At 49.6% G+C, this 22,295-nt stretch overlaps 1 protein-coding gene across 1 annotated transcript in view; it reads right to left on the bottom strand.

Annotated features, from left to right (window-relative positions):
* Nucleotides 1-18,845, bottom strand: part of VANGL1 (VANGL planar cell polarity protein 1) — a 48,024-nt gene extending 29,179 nt beyond the window's left edge. The window contains exons 1-3 of the mRNA XM_058716107.1: nucleotides 18,735-18,845; nucleotides 9,756-9,959; nucleotides 2,667-2,799 (exon numbers count right to left, since the gene is read on the bottom strand). Of these exons, the coding sequence (XP_058572090.1) occupies nucleotides 2,667-2,799; nucleotides 9,756-9,826 (204 nt within the window). The 5' untranslated portion in view covers nucleotides 9,827-9,959; nucleotides 18,735-18,845. The remainder of the gene's footprint in view (nucleotides 1-2,666; nucleotides 2,800-9,755; nucleotides 9,960-18,734) is intronic.
* Between the last annotated feature and the right edge of the window lie 3,450 nt (nucleotides 18,846-22,295).

Below are 22,295 nucleotides of genomic sequence, written 5' to 3' on the forward strand. Positions count from 1 at the left end.
AAGCCACCAAGACTCTCTCATACATGTCTGAGGGAAGTACCGAATGGTCCAAGCACTCTTGAAAATGGGTCTGGTAGTGTCATACAAATTTCACTATATGCTGAACTGTATGATCCAACAATGCCACTCCCACGGTTTTATCCAAAATCAATGAAAATACACATCCGCAAGAAGACCCGTGCCAGAATGTTCTTAACAGCTTTATTCACAGTAGCCCCAAATGGCATACCTCAAATGTCTATCTATCACCAGAAGGATGGGTAACAAACTGTAGTATATTCAGACGACAGAATACTACTCAGCGAAAATAAAAAAGGATGAATTGCTAAAACACACCAGAACTTGGTAAATCTCAAAATCATTACGCTGACTAAAAAACGTCTGAAACAAAAGAGTACGATCCCAATTATATCAAATTCTAAAGCAGGCAAAACTAATCTATGGCGGTAGAAATCAAAACAGGGTCTGTCTTGGAGAGGTGGGGGTGGGGACGGGAATTGACTGGGGAGAACATGAGAACTTTGTAGAGGAATAAAAACATATGTATCGATAGTGTAAGTTCTCTGGGTTTATTCAACTGTTTGAAATTCTCAAACCCTACACTTGAAATCTGTTTATTTCTGTGGGTAAATATCCTTCAATGAAAAAAAAAAATCACCGATATAGAGGAAAAAATAGCCACAACGTCAAAAATCAACAACTTGTGGGGAGCCTGGGTAGCTCATTCGGTTAAGCATCCGGCTTCGGCTCAGGTCACGATCTTGTGGGTTCGTGAGTTCGAGTCCCGCCTTGGGCTCTGCGATGACAGCTCAGGGCCTGGAGCCTGCTTTGGATTCTGTGTCTCCCTCTCTCTGTGCCCCTCCCCTGCTCTCACTCTGTCTCTCTCTCGCTCTCAAAAATAAACAAACATTAAAAAAAAAAAATCAACAACTTGTAATATAAGGTGAGTTCACAGCCTACATAAAATAACTTACTTTATAACACCTAGAAAGAGTGAAACGTAAATACTGGATTCCATGTTGTGTACTGGGCCTAATATTCAGTTGATAATCAGTGTGGAAGTAATTATTCCTAGTGTCTCATGGTCATTTCGTTGACCACCACACTGCTATGGTTTAGCCAGCGTTTCTAACTAAATCCCCTGTACATTTAAAGAATGGATGTACACCTTGTGCCTAAAGAGCGTAGCTGTCTGAAGCGTCCTCCGAAGCTTGGGGTTCTTAGAACAGAAAGGACCTAAGATCCTCTAAATCTGCTATCTAAAGAGCCTGAGGCCCACAAAGGTCATGACTGCCCTTGGTCACAGAGCTGCGGAGAAGTACCGCCTCCAAAAACCCATGTCAGGGCCTTTCCCATCACATCAACTTAGTGTAAACACAAACAGCTTCCCGGTGAGCTCCAAGGTGTAGAGAAGCGGCAAAGAAGAAATGTCCTCCCAGCGGGCCGCCAGCACTGCGGAATCCACATGCGGAAGGAAACTGCCGCCCTGCAGCACTTCAAGGGCGTCCAATCTCAGGGTCAGCCAGCCAAGGCCACCCCTCTGGCCCTCCCAGAGCCGTGGCAGACAGTGAGACGTTCCTACTAACGGCATTTACTCATCACTGGCCAAACTCCACCGTCATCCCACAGCTGAGCGTTGGGTTCTGAGAGCACCTCGTGTGCTCTGAGGAATCCCAATTTCAAGTGCCTCTGTCTGCTTAAAGATGCACGTATGTGTGCAGCTGCAGGTGTGAGCACACATCGGTCTATTCGGGGCCAAGGCTGTACGTGCATGTATTTCAAGAGCTGTGGAAGGTAGGCAAGCGTGTTTCTGAGTACAGCTCAGATGTTTATTTAACTCAGGCGGGCTGCCAGATAGTCAGGACCCAGAGAGAAGAACCCACACGGTGTCTTTTAATACACTGCCAATATTTTAAAACGGGGTGACTTCACATAAAATCCTGATTTCCCACTCTTCTTAAGTACCAGTACACCCAGAAACACAGAATTCCCGCACCCCTGAGCAGTAAGACGTGTCCAGAGCTGGGGAGCTGCTGCTCCTTTGACAGAGGAAATGCATTCTCTAGTTTGCCACAGACCCCAACGCTCCACGCCTCTGTCAGGACGCTGAGGTGCCCCACAGTTTGCTGCTCAGCCCCCAGCCTGCCTGATATGTGTGTGTCCCTTCTCTGTGACTGACGGCCTATTTCATTCTTCCAGGTTTTCCTACCGGGCATCTAAGTGTCCAGCCCCCGATTTATTTCATATATCTCTTAGCGGTCAGTCTGGGCTCTCTGAACCTCTTCTTCTCCATGCCACTCAGGGCTGCTAGAGAGGACATTTCCTTCCCTCCCATACCGTTCCACTTTGGAACGAGTCCCTGGAGACGACAGCCTGTAACTTTCCCTTTCTCTGCCCTGTCATCAGCCCGGCTGGCTTCTTTTCAACACCATAGTCAAAGCAGGCCAACCAATCGCATTTCAGAACAATCCCCAAGGCAGCCAATGGCAGGACAGGCTGTCCTTAGACCAACAAGAAACCACGAGACATAGATAAACTAATTATCATGCTAGAAAAATAAAGATAAAAACCCAAGAGAACCTACTGCAACAAGACTTAGGAAAACATTTACTGAAAAGAGTCTTGATCCAGTGGCAGTGTGCTTACAGACTGCCTTTGATCCTTACCTGAACTTCCTCTGTCCGAGTGGAATCGTTTGCCAACAGGGGCTCTCCAGTGGGAGCTTGAATGGTGACAGATTTTTCTGACCCTCTGCCATCTTTATTCCGGGGTGATTTGTGTCTCTCTCTATTTCTCTCCCTGAAGAAAACAAAAATGACTGATCATCAGCTGGCACGTTTATACCACGTGAATCACTTCTCATCAAAATACATTGCAGATTTGATTTTGAGCTTAGAAAAATTCTACACACACACACATACACACGCACGCAGCCAATACCCACCCAAGCCACCCGCCTACAAGGAATAAGCTCATTTTTACTCCCAACTTAGTATTTTCCTCCTGCCATCCAAAGACCCAACACAGAGACTGTCACTCCACCCTCAACAGTGGAATTGAAAATACACCTTTTCAAAGCCTAACATTGTGAATTTTAGAATTTCTGTAGCTGACTTGATTTGCTTACAATCTGCCTAAATTCATTTTCTAGGACTTTCTTGTGGGGGCAACACTGCAAAATGTTTACACTTTGGTCTGTCCAAAAAAATCTGGGACACACTGTCACCCTACACCTTTGCATAACACAAGAAGAAAGGAAATTCTAAACCAGCACAGAGAAGCATTTACTTCTCATTCCTAGAAATTCAAACTGAAAGTCATTCCCATAGGCTCTGGCTGAGTCCAAAGGACCCAGAGGAACACAAAAAGCTAGTACAAATGACACCAAGGGGTGCAACTGTCTATGTGTGTGTATGTTCAGGCTTCCTACGGAAAACAGGCTGCTGCCTCATTTTACCCCAGATGCACTTCCTGGGTGGTCTTCCAGGGCAACCGTGAGAGCACCCTGCCTCGGGTCAATGTTGAAATTACAACAGGGATCAACTACTGTGTGAAGCTGAGTGTGGTCACAACCTGGCCATTAACCACCTACGGAAACTGGGACTCCCACCCCCGTCTGTGAACACTCAGTTCAGGAGCCCCCCCCAAAGGAGCCCCTCGGTGGCCAAGAGTAAGCTCCCTCAACCACCGGTCTTATAGGGCCTCCTTGACATCAGTCCTCCCTCAAACACTTGCCCTCATTCCCAAGGCCCCCCAGGCAGGGCAGAGCACTGCACACATAGACTCTGGGGACATCAGTCAGATCTCAGGTCTGCCCCTATTCGATGTGCGACCTTGCACAAATTATTTAACTTCTGAAAACCTCAGTTTCCTTATCTGTTGACATGGGGATAATGATCATACCCCACAGATAACGTATGCAGATTTCAGTACAGGGGCCTCGAAGAAGGAGATATAAAAGGAGCTATTAATACACAATCCAACTCCTTCTCCACAGTGTCCTGTTAACCTACCATTTACCAAACAAAATCACATGCAGACTTCCTGGGGGCAAACTCCTACCTTATCAGTACCTCCCTAGGATAATCATTGGTTATTTCCTTCTAAGAGCAGGGAGGCTTTCTTGGTCCCAGAAGTTCTCAGTGACAGCATCTCCAACTGCTAGAGCATAACTTATCATCCCAAACTATTGCTAAATTAGAGTCTAGAAATACACGTGCTCTGGTCAACTTGGGTGTTTTATTTTAACCAGGTAATGAGGGCAACAGCAGAGAATCTGTCTGTTTACCTAGAGATGCATCCATCAGTGCCAATCATTCCACTCCCACTCCGACTTAGAGAGCACCTCACTGGGTGCTTTAATTCATTAACTTCATTCAATCCTAACAGTGACTGTCTGAGGCTGGTAGTCTTGTCCCTGTTTTACAGATGAGGAAACTGAGGGTCATGGAGGTTAACTGACTTCCCAAAGTCGCAGCGAGCGGCAGAGCAGGATGTGAACCCAGGTCTGCTCCCACCACCGCGTCTCATACCCGCTACACTGCGCTGATCTGCAGATCTGGTGGCACGAACATTCCTAATGCTCATCCTGACACCCTCTGTTGGATGAACTACCGGAGCCATGAAATCTGCCTGTGGAGCTACGTCCGGCAGCCACAAAGGCACTGTGAACTTGGACAGCACGAAGCGATGGGTCCAACGCTCTGGGCTGCCGAAGACACTCACTTCAAAAGGACCCAGTGTGCGAAACAAAAAACAAGTTGGGAGAGCCTTCCCACGCGCCTGCACAGTCTTCAGGATGAAGAGTGTGGACGAAGCCTAGAACCCCTGCTCCCCAGGGCCTCTATCAGCCAGACCCAGGAGCCTCCCCTTCCACCCTGTGTTTCCACCATCCCCAACCGCTTTCCCATCCATCACTCTTTCCGCCGTCAGCCAAGTCACATGCTCCCCCAACCCGTCTATCTATTCACCAGTCCCAGGGGTCAAATCCTGTGACAGCACAAATTCCACTGGAAATCAAAATTCTTTCACTGAGTGCCAAGTGCTGAGCCTGAACGTTGCCAAGGCAGAAAGCAAGTGGGGAGGCACCCAGGGATGGAAACAGCCTCTCTAGGGCCAGCCATCAACCTGACCACCTCCACCCCCGCGGCTCTTAAAGGGCCCCGCAGCACCCAAAGGAGAAGTGACAGCCTAACCATTCCCCTGGTGACATCTGAGGTAAACCAGACAGGAGCCTACTATCTGATAACCCCGGGAAGGTTTCTCATCCCCCAGAGCCAGATACCTTAAACCAGTGCTTCCCACACCTGCACCAGGATGGGATTTAGGTACATTCGCTGGCCCCACCCCTAGGGAATTCTGGCAGGCAGACAATGGGAATCTGCATTTGTCACCAGCACCCCCGGTGATTAAGATGCGGGCGGTCCGGGGAAACTTGCCGCCAGGTGCTTCCCCCCAAATGCTCTGGGGAGGAGGGTTGTTGGGGGTGACTGTCTGGCAGCCTGGCTGTTTGTGACATGCCTGTATACAACAGGGGCTCAATAATGGGAGCCGTGAGTGTAACGCCTGGCCGCACGATGTTGCGGCGTAGCGTGGCTTCTTTATTAAAATAGCGTTAAGCGGATGAGGCTGGGGACAAGGCTCAGGCCAGCGTGCGTTGCGTCAGGACACAGCATCAGCAGCAGGGTCCGTCAACACTGGGCCGGTGCCCGTGGTCACGCGGCTTTTACAAAAATCACCGGTTGTGAGTTACCGCTCTGGGAAGGTGTCGGAGCCAGTCCTAAATGGAGAAGTCCAACAAAACTACTGCCATTTGGTGTTGTCCAGGGTGCAGAGCTTCGAGCCGCAGGATGGCCGCCTCACTACAGTGGGTGCTCACATGTCCATCTCTACGGCTCCAAATGCCGTGTCGAGTGCACTCCGGGGGAGGGCTCCCCGCTGTTTGCGGGATCTAAGAGTGGAAACAGGAGACTGAAGCAGGGAGGTGGGTAAGGCCACCAAGCCACAAGAGGGCTGTGACAAAGCCATGCACGCCAGGGAGGGTCTCCGGCTCCGCCTCAATGGTGTGGATCACCGGTGTGCCGGGCAGCTGTGTCAGCCACAGGAACCGGTGTCTTTACCTGTGAGTCGGTCTCTATGCAGCATCTGCCCATCAGAGTCCAGATCAGTGTAACTGTCCCGTGTGCGTGCGGGCGAGAGGGTGGAGAAGCCAGCGACGGCACGCAGGAGGCCCCAGCACGTGTCTGTACCTGCGTGTGTGTATGTGTGTGCAAACGCATCTACCCAGGCGGCTCTAGAGCTGAGCCCTTGGGGGCTGCTGTAAAACGCCCTGGCTCCAGCCAGAACCCCCATCAATTCCTGTTCCGTTCCCACCACAGTCGGCATTTCCTGGGAAGACTATTCAGCTCTGTGTCTGTTGTTGGTCTATTTCTATTTGGGGAAAGCCGGCCCCACCAGTCACTCCTCCCTTTCCTTCTCTACCACCACCCACTACCTGTCCTTTCTCTGCTGACTGCGGGGCTGGCTGGCCGCTTCCGGTCGGCATGGAGTCGGGTGGGAGGGCTGGGCACCTGGCAAACCGACTCTGGGGCGGCCTGGGAACAAAAGCACCAGTTCCCTCACTGCTCAGGCAGCCCTCTTTTGAACAATGCATTTCAGCACACGAGGGTCCTAGCCTGAGGGTCCTAGCAGGTACCTGCCAAGGGTTCCTTAGCATCACTGTTATAGCTGTAGCATGTAACTCCAGGAATGCAAAAGGTAAGGCAAGGTCGGCTGAAGTCCGCACCATTTTCCCAGCAAGTTAACTGGACACCCTCTGGAGACAGCAGACATCACAAGACCAGACCACTGACCTCTTTGTTAAAAAGGAGTCACTTGTCATCTGTTTGGAACCCAGCCAGTCCCCCAAAGATGATCGCCGAGTCACTGGGCATATCAAGTTTGGTACACTTCATTATTCCTGAGTTAGGGGCCTACTAAAATTACCAAAAACCAAGGTCCCTCCCCTTTCCTACTTTTCATTCAAATTTCTGACAAATCCCTGAGCAGAGCAGCCTTCACGGGGACACTCCTGGGGGACACAATACCCTTGGCTGGGTCTAGGGCCTGCTTATGCGCCAGTGAGGGGTATTATTACCACTTAATATTCTTTACGCCCGGACAAAGAACTCCCTGGCATCCACCATCCACAGACTACAGGTTGGGTCCCATCGTCAGTTACCACACCCTCCAGGGCTCTCAGAGAACTCACCGCATGTGGGTGCTGTTTTTCCCCATCCCTTCACCCAGAGCTTTTCTAAATAGGTATTCAGGAACATTCCTTGATTGCTTTATTAAAAGTCTCAGCTTGTGCTATCATTCGCCAAGGACTTTCCGCATGGGTCCAAAAAGGCACTAAGAATTCCGCAGGCTGTTTTAATTGGAAGTTATTGTCTCTTAAAGTCACCACGAGAGCACTGCTGTATCAATTTCTGGGGGGCCCCTGAGAGGCCGGAGGAAACAGCAGAGCACAGCCTGGGGCCTTGAAGTGTGACAGTTGGGACACACATACAGGCAGGGGAGGCCAGAGATGGTTCCTACTCAGAACACGTCTTCCCCGATTCATCTCCAAGCACCAACAGAACCCCAAATTCCTACTTCTGTCACCGCCATGTGAAAAAGGGAAGCTTGGCACACTGACAAGGGAATGGCTTTCTCCAGCTAGAGCCAAAGAGCTGATGTTTCCAAACAGCTGTTTCTGGTGTTTTAGAACTCGTCTGGTACATGTACCCAGCGGCTGAAATTTGTGATGAATCTCTGATCACCAGAGGGTTTCTGACTTTCTCGGGATCTGGGCTCATCTATGGTACTTGAAGCCTCACTCAGCAGGCTTCTGTTCCACATGCTGCCAGAAAGGCTTACCCAGGGTCTGGGGCAAGCTCATTCACATCCCTGCCCCACATTTTTAGGATTAAAAGACCAATACATGAACATTTAGAAAATAATGGAGGTTTCAAAAACAACAACAACAATCAAAATCTTAATAACCCGATACTCAGAAACAGGACAAGCATCGTCAATGTTACCATTCATTTTCTCATAAGAATATGTAACTATTGTAACGTGCAAAGTTTTGACTCCTGTTTTTTTATAACACAGATTCATAAACATTGTCTTGGGTCATTAAACAATCTTCAGAGATTTTTGTTTTATATTCTTTCATTCCGTTCATATTCTTAATTACGAAACACACCCTTAGGGAAGACTAAATGGGTACAGAAAGATAAAGCGTAAACAAAATTGCCATCAGTCACCATCTCGTGTCTGGACCCTTTCCTGTGGGTGACTGCTGCGGGCAGCTTGGAGAATATCCTCCCAGACCTCCCGCTGCCTGTGTAAATCCGTGTGGGCTCACCAACGAGTAAGTCAATTAGACAGAAACATCTTACTGCTGTTTTACAAAACAAAATCCCACTCTGCATTCAGCTGCTTGTATGAGGAACTGCTTGGTCAGGGAAACACCACCTCCACTACTGTTCCCAGCCCACACTGGGCTGTGACCACAGCTGGACCTCTGGGCTGTGGCCAGTTGGGACCTTTGAATGTAATGCTGACATGCCAAGGCCATTAATAGCATTGATACGGCCACGGGATAATGACCTCCTACCTTGTGCTGTGTTAAACGCTTTACATGCACAATCTGATTTAATCCTCTCACTAGCCCTGTAAGTAGGGTACTGCTATACCCATTTCACAGGTGAGGAGTCTAAGTAAGAGGCAGCACACAGCACTACAACTTTACCATCTGTATTCTTAACCAGTTACAGTAGCACCCCTTCCTCCCTCCCTTCCTTCCTTCCTTTCTACCTTCCCTTGTTCCTTTCCTCACCAAACATTCTGCAGGTCTGGAATACCTCAGGCTCTAGGCACACCAGTGCAGACCTATGCACTTTGCACAGAGGAGGGCAACAGGGCCCCATCACCTCGGATGGCGTTTTTTTCATAACCTGGGCCTGTTCACTGGGAAAACTAGTCAGAGAGAGATATGGCACCAGGCCAATCCCACCACCTAGTGCATTAACCTCACAGCAAATGCCTAGTGGACAATGAGTCAGCAGCTTTGGGTAAAAAGCAACAAATTAACACTTTTTTTTTTTTTTTTTAACTTTCATTTACATTCTCAGTAAAGCTTTGGGAGAACTGTCATCTATGAGAAGCACTTAGAAATGAAAAACATTTCCACTGCAGGGAGAAACTTTAATTTAAAATCAGTTGTGGGGCGCCTGGGTGGCTCAGTCGGTTAAGCGGCCGACTTCGGCTCAGGTCATGATCTCGCGGTCCATGAGTTCAAGTCCCGCGTCAGGCTCTGTGCTGACAGCTCAGAGCCTGGAGCCTGTTTCAGATTCTGTGTCTCCCTCTCTCTGACCCTCCCCCATTCATGCTCTGTCTCTCTCTGTCTCAAAAATAAATAAACGTTAAAAAAAAAAAAATTAAAATAAATAAATAAATAAATAAATAAAATAAAATAAAATCAGTTGTGAACACTTAAGGTCGTCAACCGTAATGGCAGCTGTAAAATATAAATCGGTGGTATAGTTACTCCCAATGCGAATTAAATGCCCTTAACGTCCAGCAGCTTCTCACGCACCGTGGACTGAACCTCCAGCCATCAGCAGCCCTGCAACCTGGCTTTGCCATTTGAAAAGTGAGTCTTGAAATCTGGACCCACCTGCCAGTGTCCCCAGAAGGAAATGTGGAACAACCCAGAGCTTACATACCCTTGTCTGTGAGATTTTTTCGAATGACTTGAATAGTAAGAATATCCAGAGTATGTGGATTCGGTATCCATAGCAATGGGGAGCTTGCTCTTGATGAAGGAGCGGGCAGTGTTTCTCCTCAGAGGTAGGGAATTTCACCTACTCGCCTCCTAAGACTGCAAAGGGTCTGGAGATCCAGGAGCCGCTCTTCGACAGGAACAAATTCTAGGAAAAGTGGAGAGAAAAAAAGAGATTTACTGTCAAAGGCAACCCAAAGATCTCGGAAGACAAATGACGGCAACCACCTCCTCTGGGATCTCTGTTATGGAACAGAGTGAGCAAGGAAGAAGTGTCTGAGTGTTAAATGCACTGCCCAGGCAGCAATGAGCTTCCCCAGATGTCTGGGAGGCAGGTGCGGGGCAGGCCAAACCCCTTCCACAGCAGCAGGCAAACCAGAGCCGGGAGAGACCTGGCCCTTGGCCATTTCCTGGCCACAGCCTCCCCTTCCACAGCAGCAGGCAAACCAGAGCCGGGAGAGACCTGGTCCTTGGCCATTTCCTGGCCACAGCCTCGCTGCATGGGTTCAGGCTGGAGGAAGTGACTTCCCATCCCACAGCCTAGACAGTGCCCAGCCCCCACTGCCAGTTTGCTGGTCCCAAGAACAATACACAGGGAAGCAGCTTTTAAGGGATGTTGCTTGCAGTTGCTGAAAACCAATGAAAAAAAAAAGAAAGAAAGAAAAGAGAGAAAAAGTTTTTTGTCTCTTTAATCCAGGAATCCAAACACCTGAGAATTTATCCTAGGGAACAATTTTTTTTTTTTTTTTTTAAAGAAAAACTACTACCGCATCATCTATAACAGTGGAAAGTGAGAAATCATCTAAATGCCCCCAAAGCAGAGGAATAGGTAAGGAAAACATGATTCATCCACCCAAAGAAAAATCATAGAGCTGTTTAAAATAATTACGAAGTATGGAAAGTTTTACAATATAATGGTAAATTTAAAAGGCGGACTACAGGGGCACCTGGGTGGTTCAGCTGGTTAAGCGTCCAACTTCAGCTCAGGTTACGATCTCACGGTTCGTGGGTTCGAGCCCCATGTCGGGCTCTGTGCAGACAGCTCAGAGCCTGGAGCCTGTTTTGGATTCTGTGTCTCCCTCTCTCTCTGTCCCTCCCTTGCTCGCGCTCTCTCTCCCTCTCTCTCAAAAATAAATAGATGTAAAAAAATTTTTTAAGTAAAAAATAAATAAATAAAAGACACACTACAGGATTATAGATACGTCCTGAATCTGGGTTACAGTTACAATCATATAAAAGGCTTATGTAAACATGATTAAGAGGGATCATCAGAAAATGGAAGTAGGTGATTTATTTGTTGCGGGCTCCTGGGTGTTTCCCCAAGTTTTCATTAGATATTGCATTGCAATAGAAATAAATGGGAAAGATTTCCAAGTACATTCCTGAGCCCCACATGCTCAACCTTGACTTCTAGAAGCCTGAGAACCACAAGACTGTCTGCCCCTGTATCCCTCACCCCAGAGCTGGTCTCCGCCCATTCAGGGCCCCTCCTTCCAGTGCAAACAAAGCCAGTGAGATAAGTGTGGAGAGAAAACAAAGGAGCTGCAAATGCCAATGCCCTCCCCGCCCCCCACAATGACCCTGCCAACAACCTGTAAACCTAGAGGCCCTCAGCCTCAAACACCACTTAGGATGCGTCTGCCCTCAGCATTCACTCTAACTGAGGCACGTTCACTTCCAGGGGCTGTGACCCTGGGCGAACCTCCCTGGGCCTGGGTGTCCGGACTCATCATTTCTCCTCTGCCATCAAGAGCCCAAGGCGAGCAGTGGAGGGACATGGGTTCTAGCCAGACCTCTTCACTGTCCAGGACGACCTGGGAGGGGCCGCTTGCCTTGAAGTCGGCCTCAGTTTCCTCATCTGTCAAACTGGGATAAATCAGCCAGCCACTGTTCTCCCAGGGGTGATCTGAAAATGGCAACAGATACGGTATCGGGAGCTGGGTTCCAATCCCAGGCTTTACTCCCTTATTGGTTATGAAACCTCAAATTACTAAACCGCTCAGTACCAGGAGCTAATTAGCTAATTCTGGCTAAATGCTGCTGGCCTGTCTCAGAGGCAGGTGACCCAGGCCCTGAGACCTGGGCTGGTCCTGTTCATGCTTCCCAGTCATGACATCTCTGAGCCACTATTCACCCACCGCCCATAAAATGAGGCCACTTCACATGAGCTCCTCCTAAGGTTGGTGAGAGCATTAAACCAGGCTCCCTGCGGAAGGCACATGGCAACCCAGGCTTCATTCCCCTCCTCCCTCCGCGCAAGGATGTCATTCCAAGTCCTCATTAAAACCTCCGGCCATCTACTAGGACAACTCCAGGCACGTCCCTCAAAGGAAATCCTGGGCTCCCGAGTGCCCTCTGGGGAAGGGCTTTACCTGACTCTACCGGCACCCACGTCCACGTTCTCCCACAAGTCCTGCCTGTACTCATCAAAGGGGTGGTCTGTATCTGCTGCCACTCCCTCCCTCTTGACTGTCACCCCAATCCTCCTCCCTCGACACTCCACTGAACTAGCTCTAAGTAGGCCAAACCCAAAGGTCACAGCCTTGTCCTCCTTTCCCTAGACCTTCTGACCCCATTTCTGCATTCATCTACCTCTGCATTAGCAAGCAGCCACAGGAGACCCCAGTAAGCGCTGCTGGGACACAGCAGTGACAACAGCACATGCACATGGCCCCCGGCCTGTCTGTCGTCCCAGAGCTCTCTGTTGCCCGTCAGCCTCTGACTTGATGGTACTGATGCTACCATTTCTCCAACGCGCCTTCCCTCTCCCCCCATCGGGTTATCCCTTCAGTCTCAAAACTCGCCCTTTCCTCTTCTTTGTCCACGGATTTATTCTCGCATAAGCTCCTTGGAGTCAGGAGCTATGATCTGCCTACACCAAGATACTCTGAACGTGGTAGGTACTCAACAAATACTGAAAGAATCCCCAGGGCACATCTCCTACTCAGCTACCTCTTTCCAATTTCCTCTGCCGGGGGGTACAGTCACTGCACCAACGCCGTTCGTCCAGCCCTGTGCCACTTCTGACAGTCTCCTTCCTGTGACTCGCACACATCCTGCTGTCACTAAGTGCTGACGTCAGTCCTCAGGAGCCTCCGTCACTCTCCTGGTGCTCAGCCACCCACTTCCCCTAGGCTCTGTGGACAGAGGGCTCGTGTATTACGAAGGCTGCAGGTCTCCCCACAGAACCCAGTCTACAGAGAGCTCGGGCCCTTTCTCCTAAATCATGCTGTCTCTATTTCAGCGATCTACTCTTGTCCAAGATCTGAGTAAGGATTAAGCACGAGCAACAGCAGGCAAATGGACAAAATCCCGGGTGGACTCATTTTAAGGGCCAACGAAAGAGCTTCGATATAGCCCACAGGAACACCCATGGCGAAGCTTATCACTGCAATGCTATGTTTCCGAGACAGCTCGCCTCTATGCACAAGAAAGTAGCAGGATTCAAATAAGGTCAGAGGGATGCCTTATCAGGAAAATAATAAAGTAATGAAAAGGAATCAGGTTCCTGGGGTAATAAACTGATAGGCTGCTACACTGGCCTGAATAGGACAGTCACATAAAGGTGTAAACATAGGGGCCCCTGGGTGGCTCAGTCAGTTAAGCATCAGACTCTTGGTTTCAGCACAGGTCATGATCTCACAGTTCATGGGATCGAGCCCTGCATCAGGCTCCATACTGACAGTGCAGAGCCTGCTTCAGATCCTCTGTCTCCCTCTCTCTCTCTGCCCCCTCTTCACTTGCACATCTGTGCACGCGCCTGTGCGCGCACTCTCTCTCTCAAAATAATAATAAAAAAAAAGTATAAATATGGATCCTGGAATCTGGAACTGTCCCTCTATCATCCTGGCCCAAGAGATGACCCACACTGGCAGGTGCACAGCACCCAGAGTGATCTTTCATATCACAACGTGGAGGTCATTTCTCTGCTTGAAACCAGTCCATGGATGGTGTCCCACGACAGTTGGCATAAACCAAAATCCTTCATTTGGTGTGTGGGCCCTGCCCACCTCCCAGGCTGCACTCTTCCTTCTCCAGCTCCAGGCCCCTCAAGGCACCAGGCTCTCCAACTTTGGCTCAGGTCATGATCTCACAGTCTGTGAGTTCGAGCCCCCCATCCGGCTCTCTGCTGTCAGCACAGAGCCCGCTTTGGATCCTCTGCCCCCCTCTTTCTCCGCTCCTCCCCTGCTCACGCTTTCTCTCTCCAAAAACAAACATGAAAAAAAAATTCAAAAATAAATAAATACTGCTTCTTTCAAGAGGCCCTTCGGGACCCTCCAGTCTACATGAGGCCCCTTCACAGAATCCTATACTTTTCCTTTATGTCACAATTTCTAATCATACATTGCACGATTACTTAATGTCTGGCTCCAGTGGAGACTGTAAGCACCAGGAGGGCAGGGACCACATTCATTACTGTCTGTTCAGCTCCTGAAATATACCAGGCAATCAATAAATGTGTGCTGAGTAAGGGTTTCTGTGGCAGACCTCAGGCCTTGGAGGCCACAGATCCACTGTGGAAGAAACCCTAGCCATTGTCTAGTTTACATTCTCAGTTTTACAGAAGAGGAAAGTAACGCAGAGATTAGGTTAGTGGTGATGTCAGAACCACCAACTTTTTGCTCACACAACAATCTCACTGCAGACACACTAAGTAAAAATCAGCAGCAGTCTCATTCAGCTGCTTCCCACAAACAGCCTGACCACCCCCTCTCCCCCCCACCACTGCCCTCCTGCCTTTCACCCCTGTAGTACCAGCTATAGGCACTGCTTGGGTGGGAGACGGAGGCAAACACCAGGAAAGGGTGAGGGCTGGTCAAGTGACATCTCATGAAGGCCAGGAGGGCAACGCTGGGACAGGTGCACAGGGCACTTTTGACTGCATGGCAGCATCTTAAATTCTGGGATTCCCAGGCACAAATGTCAGAGAGAACCCCCTTCGCCATGCTTTATTAAAAGCAAATTGAAGGTCACTGGCCTCAGAGAGGATCTTTCCCTAAAGTCAAGTTCACCCACATAAAATATACCTGACTACTACTTAAAAGAAAAACACAGTGTTCAGAAAATCATACGAGGGAAATAATATGTTACGGTAATGACAGTGGTAAACACAAGTTAACCTTGACGAAAAGGAAATTATAAAAACATCAACGGCTCTGCCTACAGCTATGAAGTAATTACGGGAACTCTGGTTTGGAGGGTAGAAAGTTATCTTGTGAGGGGTATGGAGACATACACTGTATTTAAAGAGCCACTCTGCTCCTTCTGCAGTAAATCCAAGGGAAAGAAGTTTCTGGTGCAATCGTGTTTATGCATACTGTGCATATTACTTTTTATCATACATAGCATGCTAAAGGGTTTACTCCATTAACTTTTTTTTTAAGATCTTTTTTTTTTAAGTTTATTTTTTTCAAGCTCACAGAGTGTGAGCGGGCGAGAGGCAGAGAGAGAGGGAGGCACAGAATCCGAAGCAGGCTCCAGGCTCCGAGTTGTCAGCACAGAGCCCGCCCCAAGGAAGGAATACCTTCTTCCTTAGGAAGAATACCTTTAGTATGGCACAAGACTTCCCTACCAATTGCATTACACTATATGTACATTTTTTGGCCAGTGCTTCTCTACCTCGAACTAATACCATTAACTGTAGCTAAGTAATTTAGTGACATCCATTCTGTTCCTTGGGCCTCCTTTTACTAGTCCCAGGTGGGAAGTGACTATCAAAGGGATCAGAGAAAAAACTGTGTGTTCCACTGGGTTTATCTGGAGGGCCTTGGGGTTGTAAGTATGGGAGGGTGGGAAGGGTATGGCAAAGCCCTGCAAAACATTTTGCTGAACTTGTGAACTTGTGCTCTCTAAACCATAAAACACCCTCCAGGTCGCTGATGGGGGGTCAGAAGGCCTGTGGCATTTGTGACAAACCCAATTGATATTTTCATTACAACAGAACTCTGATAAATGAATGATTCTGGGCCACTATACACAAGCAAAGAAAATGTTAACCTCATTTTTTTTTTTTTACCTGTTTTGCCAAAGATTTCAACTCACCTTCCTCGAATAACTGCTCTTGGCTCTAGTCGCTAATTACCCCTGGAACACCCCCCAGCAGCAGGGTGTGGATTTCTGAAGAGCTGTGAATGGTTAACATGTCTGGGGTTCTATGATGAGTATCTGTTTTCAAGTGACCCCCTTATCCCCTGCTAGATTTTTAAGCTTCAAAAATAGATTTTAGGGGCACCTGGGTGGCTCAGTCGGTTAAGCGTCCGACCTCGGCTCAGGTCATGATCTCTCGGTTCATGAGTTTGAGCCCTGCATTGGGCTCTGTGCTGACAGTTCAGAGCCTGGAGCCTGCTTCGGATTCTGTGTCTCCCTCTCTCTCTGTCCCTGTCCCATTCATGTTGTCTCTCTCTCTATCTCTAAAAAAATAAACATTAAATTAAAAAAAAAAAAAAAACAGATTTTTATGAGTACTACCTCCTCTGTAAATCCCATGGTGCCTAGTCCAATGATTGCTGTCCAATAAATGGCATTCAGAAAGGCACTAATGGGGACAGCAGCATGCACCTTTTCATCAGGCTGCAGGCGAGACCAAAGCTGCTGGCAGAAACATGGTCCACTTAAACCTGTCTTGTCCACCTTCTGGAAAATGAATGGCATAGCACGATGCCCGCATCACATGCCCACACACAGCTAGTCCCCTAACCACAGCTAGTTACCTTACAGAGAGAGCGCATGACAATCACAATTTAACAGACTAGTTACTTGTGTGCTTACTATGTGTTGTGGATCATTTAAATCATTTGCATGCAATATCCCACTTAATCCTGAGAACAACAATGTAAAGGACATCAGATATTAATGTCATGCTACCGTTAAGGAAAGCAAGGTCACAGTAAGTGAAGGAGCCAGGGCTTGAACTCTGAGAATCTAATTCCAGAACCTGTGCGCTTAGCTATGAAAAACGAATAGCAATACAGCAATTACCAGAACTGTTTATTTACACATTGGAGGGCAGGCAACCATCATAAATTGTCCCAAACCACACATAACCCACAAAGAATTTTGCAATTTCAACTCCTGCTCACAGGCCCGGTGTCCCAAGTGTTGTAGAGAGTCCGGAAGAAAAGAATCTGAAATAGCTGCAGGTCCAAAGGTAGAAACTGCTTATTAAAATACAATGGGATAAGCACCCATGTAACCCAAAAATGCCGCTGAGGTCTGGGGTGACAAACAGGGTGTTTGTGTGTATCGGGGGATGGAGGGGAGAATAACTTCCTCACTCAACGCCTGTTAATTCTTCAATAGACTAAGGTGACATGGAAATGGTGCTTGGTAAGGAAACTTTCCTTTATGGTTCTGTCCTGGTGCTCAAACACGTAAGACAATAAAAATGTACTGCCTGGCAAGCAGTCCTTGCAAATATGCCGTCTCAAAATGCTGCCATTTTACTTACAAATTAAGTTGCAACCAAATAATTTCACTAATTACCTTGACAGACACCAATGTTTGGGAATTCTAAAGGCTCATGGATAGGTGAAGAGTGTCCTTTTCTCTGAACTGCAGAATAAAACAGTTTCCTCCCACAAATCAAAGCCCCAGCTAGATCACACTGATTTAATTCAGCTCTAAAAACTCTAATTAGTAGTTACATAAAATGACTAATTACTTTTCCCTGGTTTTAGGCAGTTTCTGCCATGTCACTTTAAAAAGCCTAGGAGCTGTGTAATCAACCCACCCGGAGGAGGAAGAATGCTAATTAGCATTGTTGATGGGTGACACAAGCTATATTTTCCAGCAACTCTGTAAAATTCATAAACATATCAGTGAAAACGGCCAGATTCTTTACAGCTTGCTGGCTTTTGGCATAAAGGTCTAAAAATACATGCACTTCCAACCACAGCCTGGTCCAAAGGGCTCAACAGAACGCACGCGCCAGCCACACAATCATCAGAATATTAAGCGCTCTGACTTCTCTTAACGAGGAGCTAAACGGGCTCACGACACCTCCTCGGCTGGGCCTTGATGACCTGGTTGGAAGACGCGAAAACTGAGCAAGAGATTTCTCAGCTCCGAGGCTCAGCCGCTCACCTCCCGGCCGCCAGGCCACGGCTCCGCCCCCCGCCTGCCTCCGCCGGCGACGCGTTTAAATTTTTATAAAGCTTCACACTTCTCTGGGCGCTTTGCTTGGGGCAGTTCAAAGGCTCCAGGAGGAAGGGAGGTCCTGCCCGTGGCGAAGGCTGCCCCGGTGCGGTGAGATTTCCTCCAACGGGGACACCTCGGGCGGGGACTTGCCGGACGCCTTCTGCTCCACCCCGGCGTTTTTGAAAGTAAACTCCTACCTGCCTGTTGCGCTCTCCCGGGCGCAACCGGACTCGCCCCCCCCCCCGCCCCCCCCCCCCCCAGGCCTCCGGGGCCGGCTCAGTTTTGCAAGCGAGGTGCGAACACAGGCCGGCTCTGTGCCGGTTTCTGGCCCGGGGCCGGCAGCTCCAGGGTCGAGCCCCGCGGCAGGGTGGGAACCGCGGTGCGCGCCCGACTCCCAGGGAGCGCAGGGCGGCCCGGCCCCCCGTCCCGCTGGGCCGGTACAGCCGCCCGGGTGCCCCGGGAAGTTCGGCCACTCCCCGCCGGCCGGAACGCGCACCCCGAGGCGCACCCCAAAGTGCGGCCGGGGCAGAAGGCGGCGTCCGAGGCGTGGGGAGGGAGCGCCGGGGCGGCGGGGCAGGGGCCGGGGCAGGAGGGGCGCACCTCGCGGGCTCGGGAGAGGAGTGGGACCCCGGAGGCACGATCCGGGTGCGGTGCGCAGGCGGGGAGCGGGCTCCCGGGCGGGAGGCGAGGAGGGCGGGGACCCGGGGTCCCAGTCCGGGGCCGGGGCGCGGGGTCCCGCGGCGGGGAGCGGCTCCGCGCCCCGCGCCCGGCCTCCCGCGGGACTCACCTCCGCGCCGGCCGTGCGGGCTCCCCGGCCCGCGCTCTCGGCTCACAGCGGCCCCGGCTCTGCGGCCTGCGCTGGGCTCCCGTAGAGGCAGAGCCCCGCCGCCGCCGCCGCCGCCGCCGCCGCCGCTGCTGCACTGCCGCTTTCCGCTTCCTGTCCCGGCGCCGCCCCGCAGCCCGAGCCCAGCCCTGCGAGCCCGGCGCGGCCGCGAGCCAAGAGCAGCGAGCGCGGCCGGCCCCGCCGCGGGCCCGGCCCACCTGCAGCGGAGGGCGGGACCGGCCGGCGTCTCCCGGCTCCTCCCCGCCCGCGGTCGCTCCACACCCGAAGCTCGCACACACTCACACACGCGCGTGCACACTCATGCACACACAGGCCCCAGGGACTGACCACACACACTCACTCAATCATTCGCTCACTCACTCATTCATACATCGTTAACGCATGTCCCGGCCTCGACCCCACCCTGCACCCCAACATACTTGCACCCTTGAATGCTCGCGCGCGCACACACACACATATTCACAATCGTGCACAAAATCCAAGCCTGTTTGCCCTGACCGGGGCCCCGCATACATTCACACAGACCAGGGACTAACCCCCCGCCCCCCCCCACACACACACTCATGTACACACATCCCAAGTACTGAACTGCAAATGTCCATATACCCCCAACCAATACACGTTACTCACACTTAAGTTCACACAGCCCAGGAAATGAGCCCACGAATAACCATACACCCCCACAGCCAACCCTCTCCCTTCTCCTGTGACAGAGCAGTCACTGCCCCCCCCCCATCCCCACCCCAGCCAGTTTTCTGGAAACTGCTGGAAGAGCACACCTTTGAAGGCACACAGCCCCCGGGGTGGGGGGCTCAGTCCGGATTCAACCCCTTTGGCTCCATCTCTGAGTCTGTTTCCCTGTCCAGAAAGTGAGAGGATGGGAATGCCAACCTTGCAGCATCTGGGGAGGATGATGGAAAGTGGCTGGTGCCCAGGCAGGTGCTGAACAGTTGTCATCTGTTTATTTGAATATCTGCATTCTTCTTACTTAGTTGTGTTGCGTGGGTAGGGCTGAGCATCCCTGTGGAGAGTCTGGAATCCGGCTGGAACCCAAAGTTGCTCACGTGACGAGCTCTCGTGTAGAGGCATGTCTAATGAAGTACTGTGGGCAGTTGGTGTGGGGAAACACACGCCCACCCTAAGCTAGCCTTGGGGGAGGGGGGGGAACTTCAACCCCAAAGCCCACACTGTCCCCTCACCACCTCTTGCCCCATCCCTCTCGTCCCCATTGTCTCTCCCACATGTCACACTTCTTCAGAGGACATCATATGCTCAAAGTGCCAACCTTGAACCCCACCCCCAGACTGCCACCCCAGGACATCTGCCCACCCCTCACCAACCTGTCACCTGTCTCCAGAGGGCAGGTCCTGCTGATGCGGGTAGCCACCTTCGTAAGGGTAAAACCAGTTGTCTATCCACCGTGCTCAGGTGCAGAAATGTAGAGCTTTATAAAAACATGTGTCTTTCGCGGTGCCTGGGTGGCTGAGTCGGTTGAGCATCCGACTTCGGCTCAGATCATCATCTGGCGGTTTGTGAGTTCAACCCCCGTGTCGTGCTCTGTGCCGACAGCTCAGAGCCTGGAGCCTGCTTCAGATTCTGTGTACCCCTCTCTCTCCTCCCCACCCCTGCTTATGCTCTGTCTCTCTCTGTCTTTCAAAAATGAATAAACATTAAAAAAAAATGTGTCTTTCATCTTTAAAACATAGACTCTTCAATGTTAGAACAGGCCAGGGATTTCCATTCCTAGTTATGATGCTCCTGGATAGCCCCCATGAAATACACAAATCCTCACTAAATTTTCCTGCGAAGTGATTATAATTCACCGTAGTTTATTAAATCTAGCTACCGTTACTATGTGCTTTCGGGGGGAAGGGGAACAGTGTATAATAAACTCTATTTTAAGGTAATAAATGTGCATTTAAGTGCCATCCACTCTATGTTTTAATTCAATAAACTCAAGTATCCAAGTGTAAAAGGTAAGAGTTGGAAAACTTGTCAGGAGCTGAATGGTGGTCTGTGTAACCTGGAGGCTTGCCCTGGCTTCTGTTTTCTATCCTAAAGAGGATCAGGCTTATTTAGCTCTTGCCTAAAGTTGAAGCCTCCAACTTAACCTGAGTTAGTAGTGAAGGTAAAATTGTGGGTTCCAACGGCCACTCCATTGTTTCAATTCTCCATTTATGCCAAACTCAAGTAGGGGAGTGGGGTACAACATGTTGGGTGCTCTCAAGACTCCTGCATGACTGTATGTTTCACCAACTCGTGTGTATTTCTCCCTTCCTGACCATTCTCATGGTATCCCCAAAGCCTAGAATGCTACTCACTAAAATTCTCCCTGTCTGCCAAGATCCAGCTCAAAGGCTACCTCTTACCAAAGCATTTTCCGGTTCTCACAACCAGGAAACATTCCTCTCCCCTATTTGAATTCACACAGCACTCTGGATTTTTTCACTTACCTTCTTAGCTTCTATTGGTTATTTGCATTTCGCTCCCTAATAATGTGAAGCTACCATGTCTTACCTTTATTTTCATCCAAGATCTTTCCACATAGTAGTTGCTTAAAAAAAAAAAAAAAACTTAGCAAATAAATGAGTGACTATAAAATACCACTTGCCCTTGAGAAGTTTACAATCTTTTTTTTAAGTGTTTATTTATGTGGGGAGGAGGGGCAGAGAGAGAGGGAGAGAGAATCCCAAGCAGGTTCCGTGCTGTCAGCGCAGAGCCCTTCGTGGGGCTCGATCTCACAAACCGTGGCATCATGACCTCAGCCAAATCAAGAGTCAGATGCTTAACTGACTGAGGCACCTAGACACCCTGAGAAGTTTATAATCTAACCAGGGAACAATCTAATTGAAAAGACATAAAGACAGTCAACAACAGAAGAGAATACAGTACATAAAATGCTAAATGCACCAAAAGCATAATTTTTAAAAGTCCCTTATCCAGCCTCAAGAACTCTGAATACACCTGAGAAACAGCAGTTACAGGAGAAAGTCCTCTGATTAACAAAATAGACTGTATAAAACCCATGATTTAAAGTGGGTAGACTTTATGAGTAGGAGAATCTCTCATATCCTCCCTTAGATACTGTCTATACTTAGTTTGCAAACATTTCTGATAAACTTCATCATCTGATTTCTAAACCCACCGTAGATAAGATACTTATCAAAGAACAGGGGATGACCTCAGGAGACCTCAGGGTCTGCAAAGGTCATAATGAAGCTTGTTTAATTCCCAAATTCCTGCCCTTTTGCCAGTTACCTCTCTTGGCACACTGTCACATCACAGAATAATAGTGATGAACCTGAGTTATAAAGATTAGATGGGTATTCTGTATACAGTACTCTAAGAAGACAGGAGGGATGCCTGGGTGACTTGGTCGGTTGAGCGTCCGACTTCGGCTCAGGTCATGATCTCGCGGTCCATGGGTTCAAGCCCCGCGTCGGGCTCTATGCTGACAGCTCAGAGCCTGGCGCCTGTTTCAGATTCCGTGTCTCCCTCTTTCTC

Source organism: Neofelis nebulosa, chromosome 2, assembly GCF_028018385.1.
Source record: "Neofelis nebulosa isolate mNeoNeb1 chromosome 2, mNeoNeb1.pri, whole genome shotgun sequence".
NCBI lineage: Eukaryota > Metazoa > Chordata > Mammalia > Carnivora > Felidae > Neofelis > Neofelis nebulosa.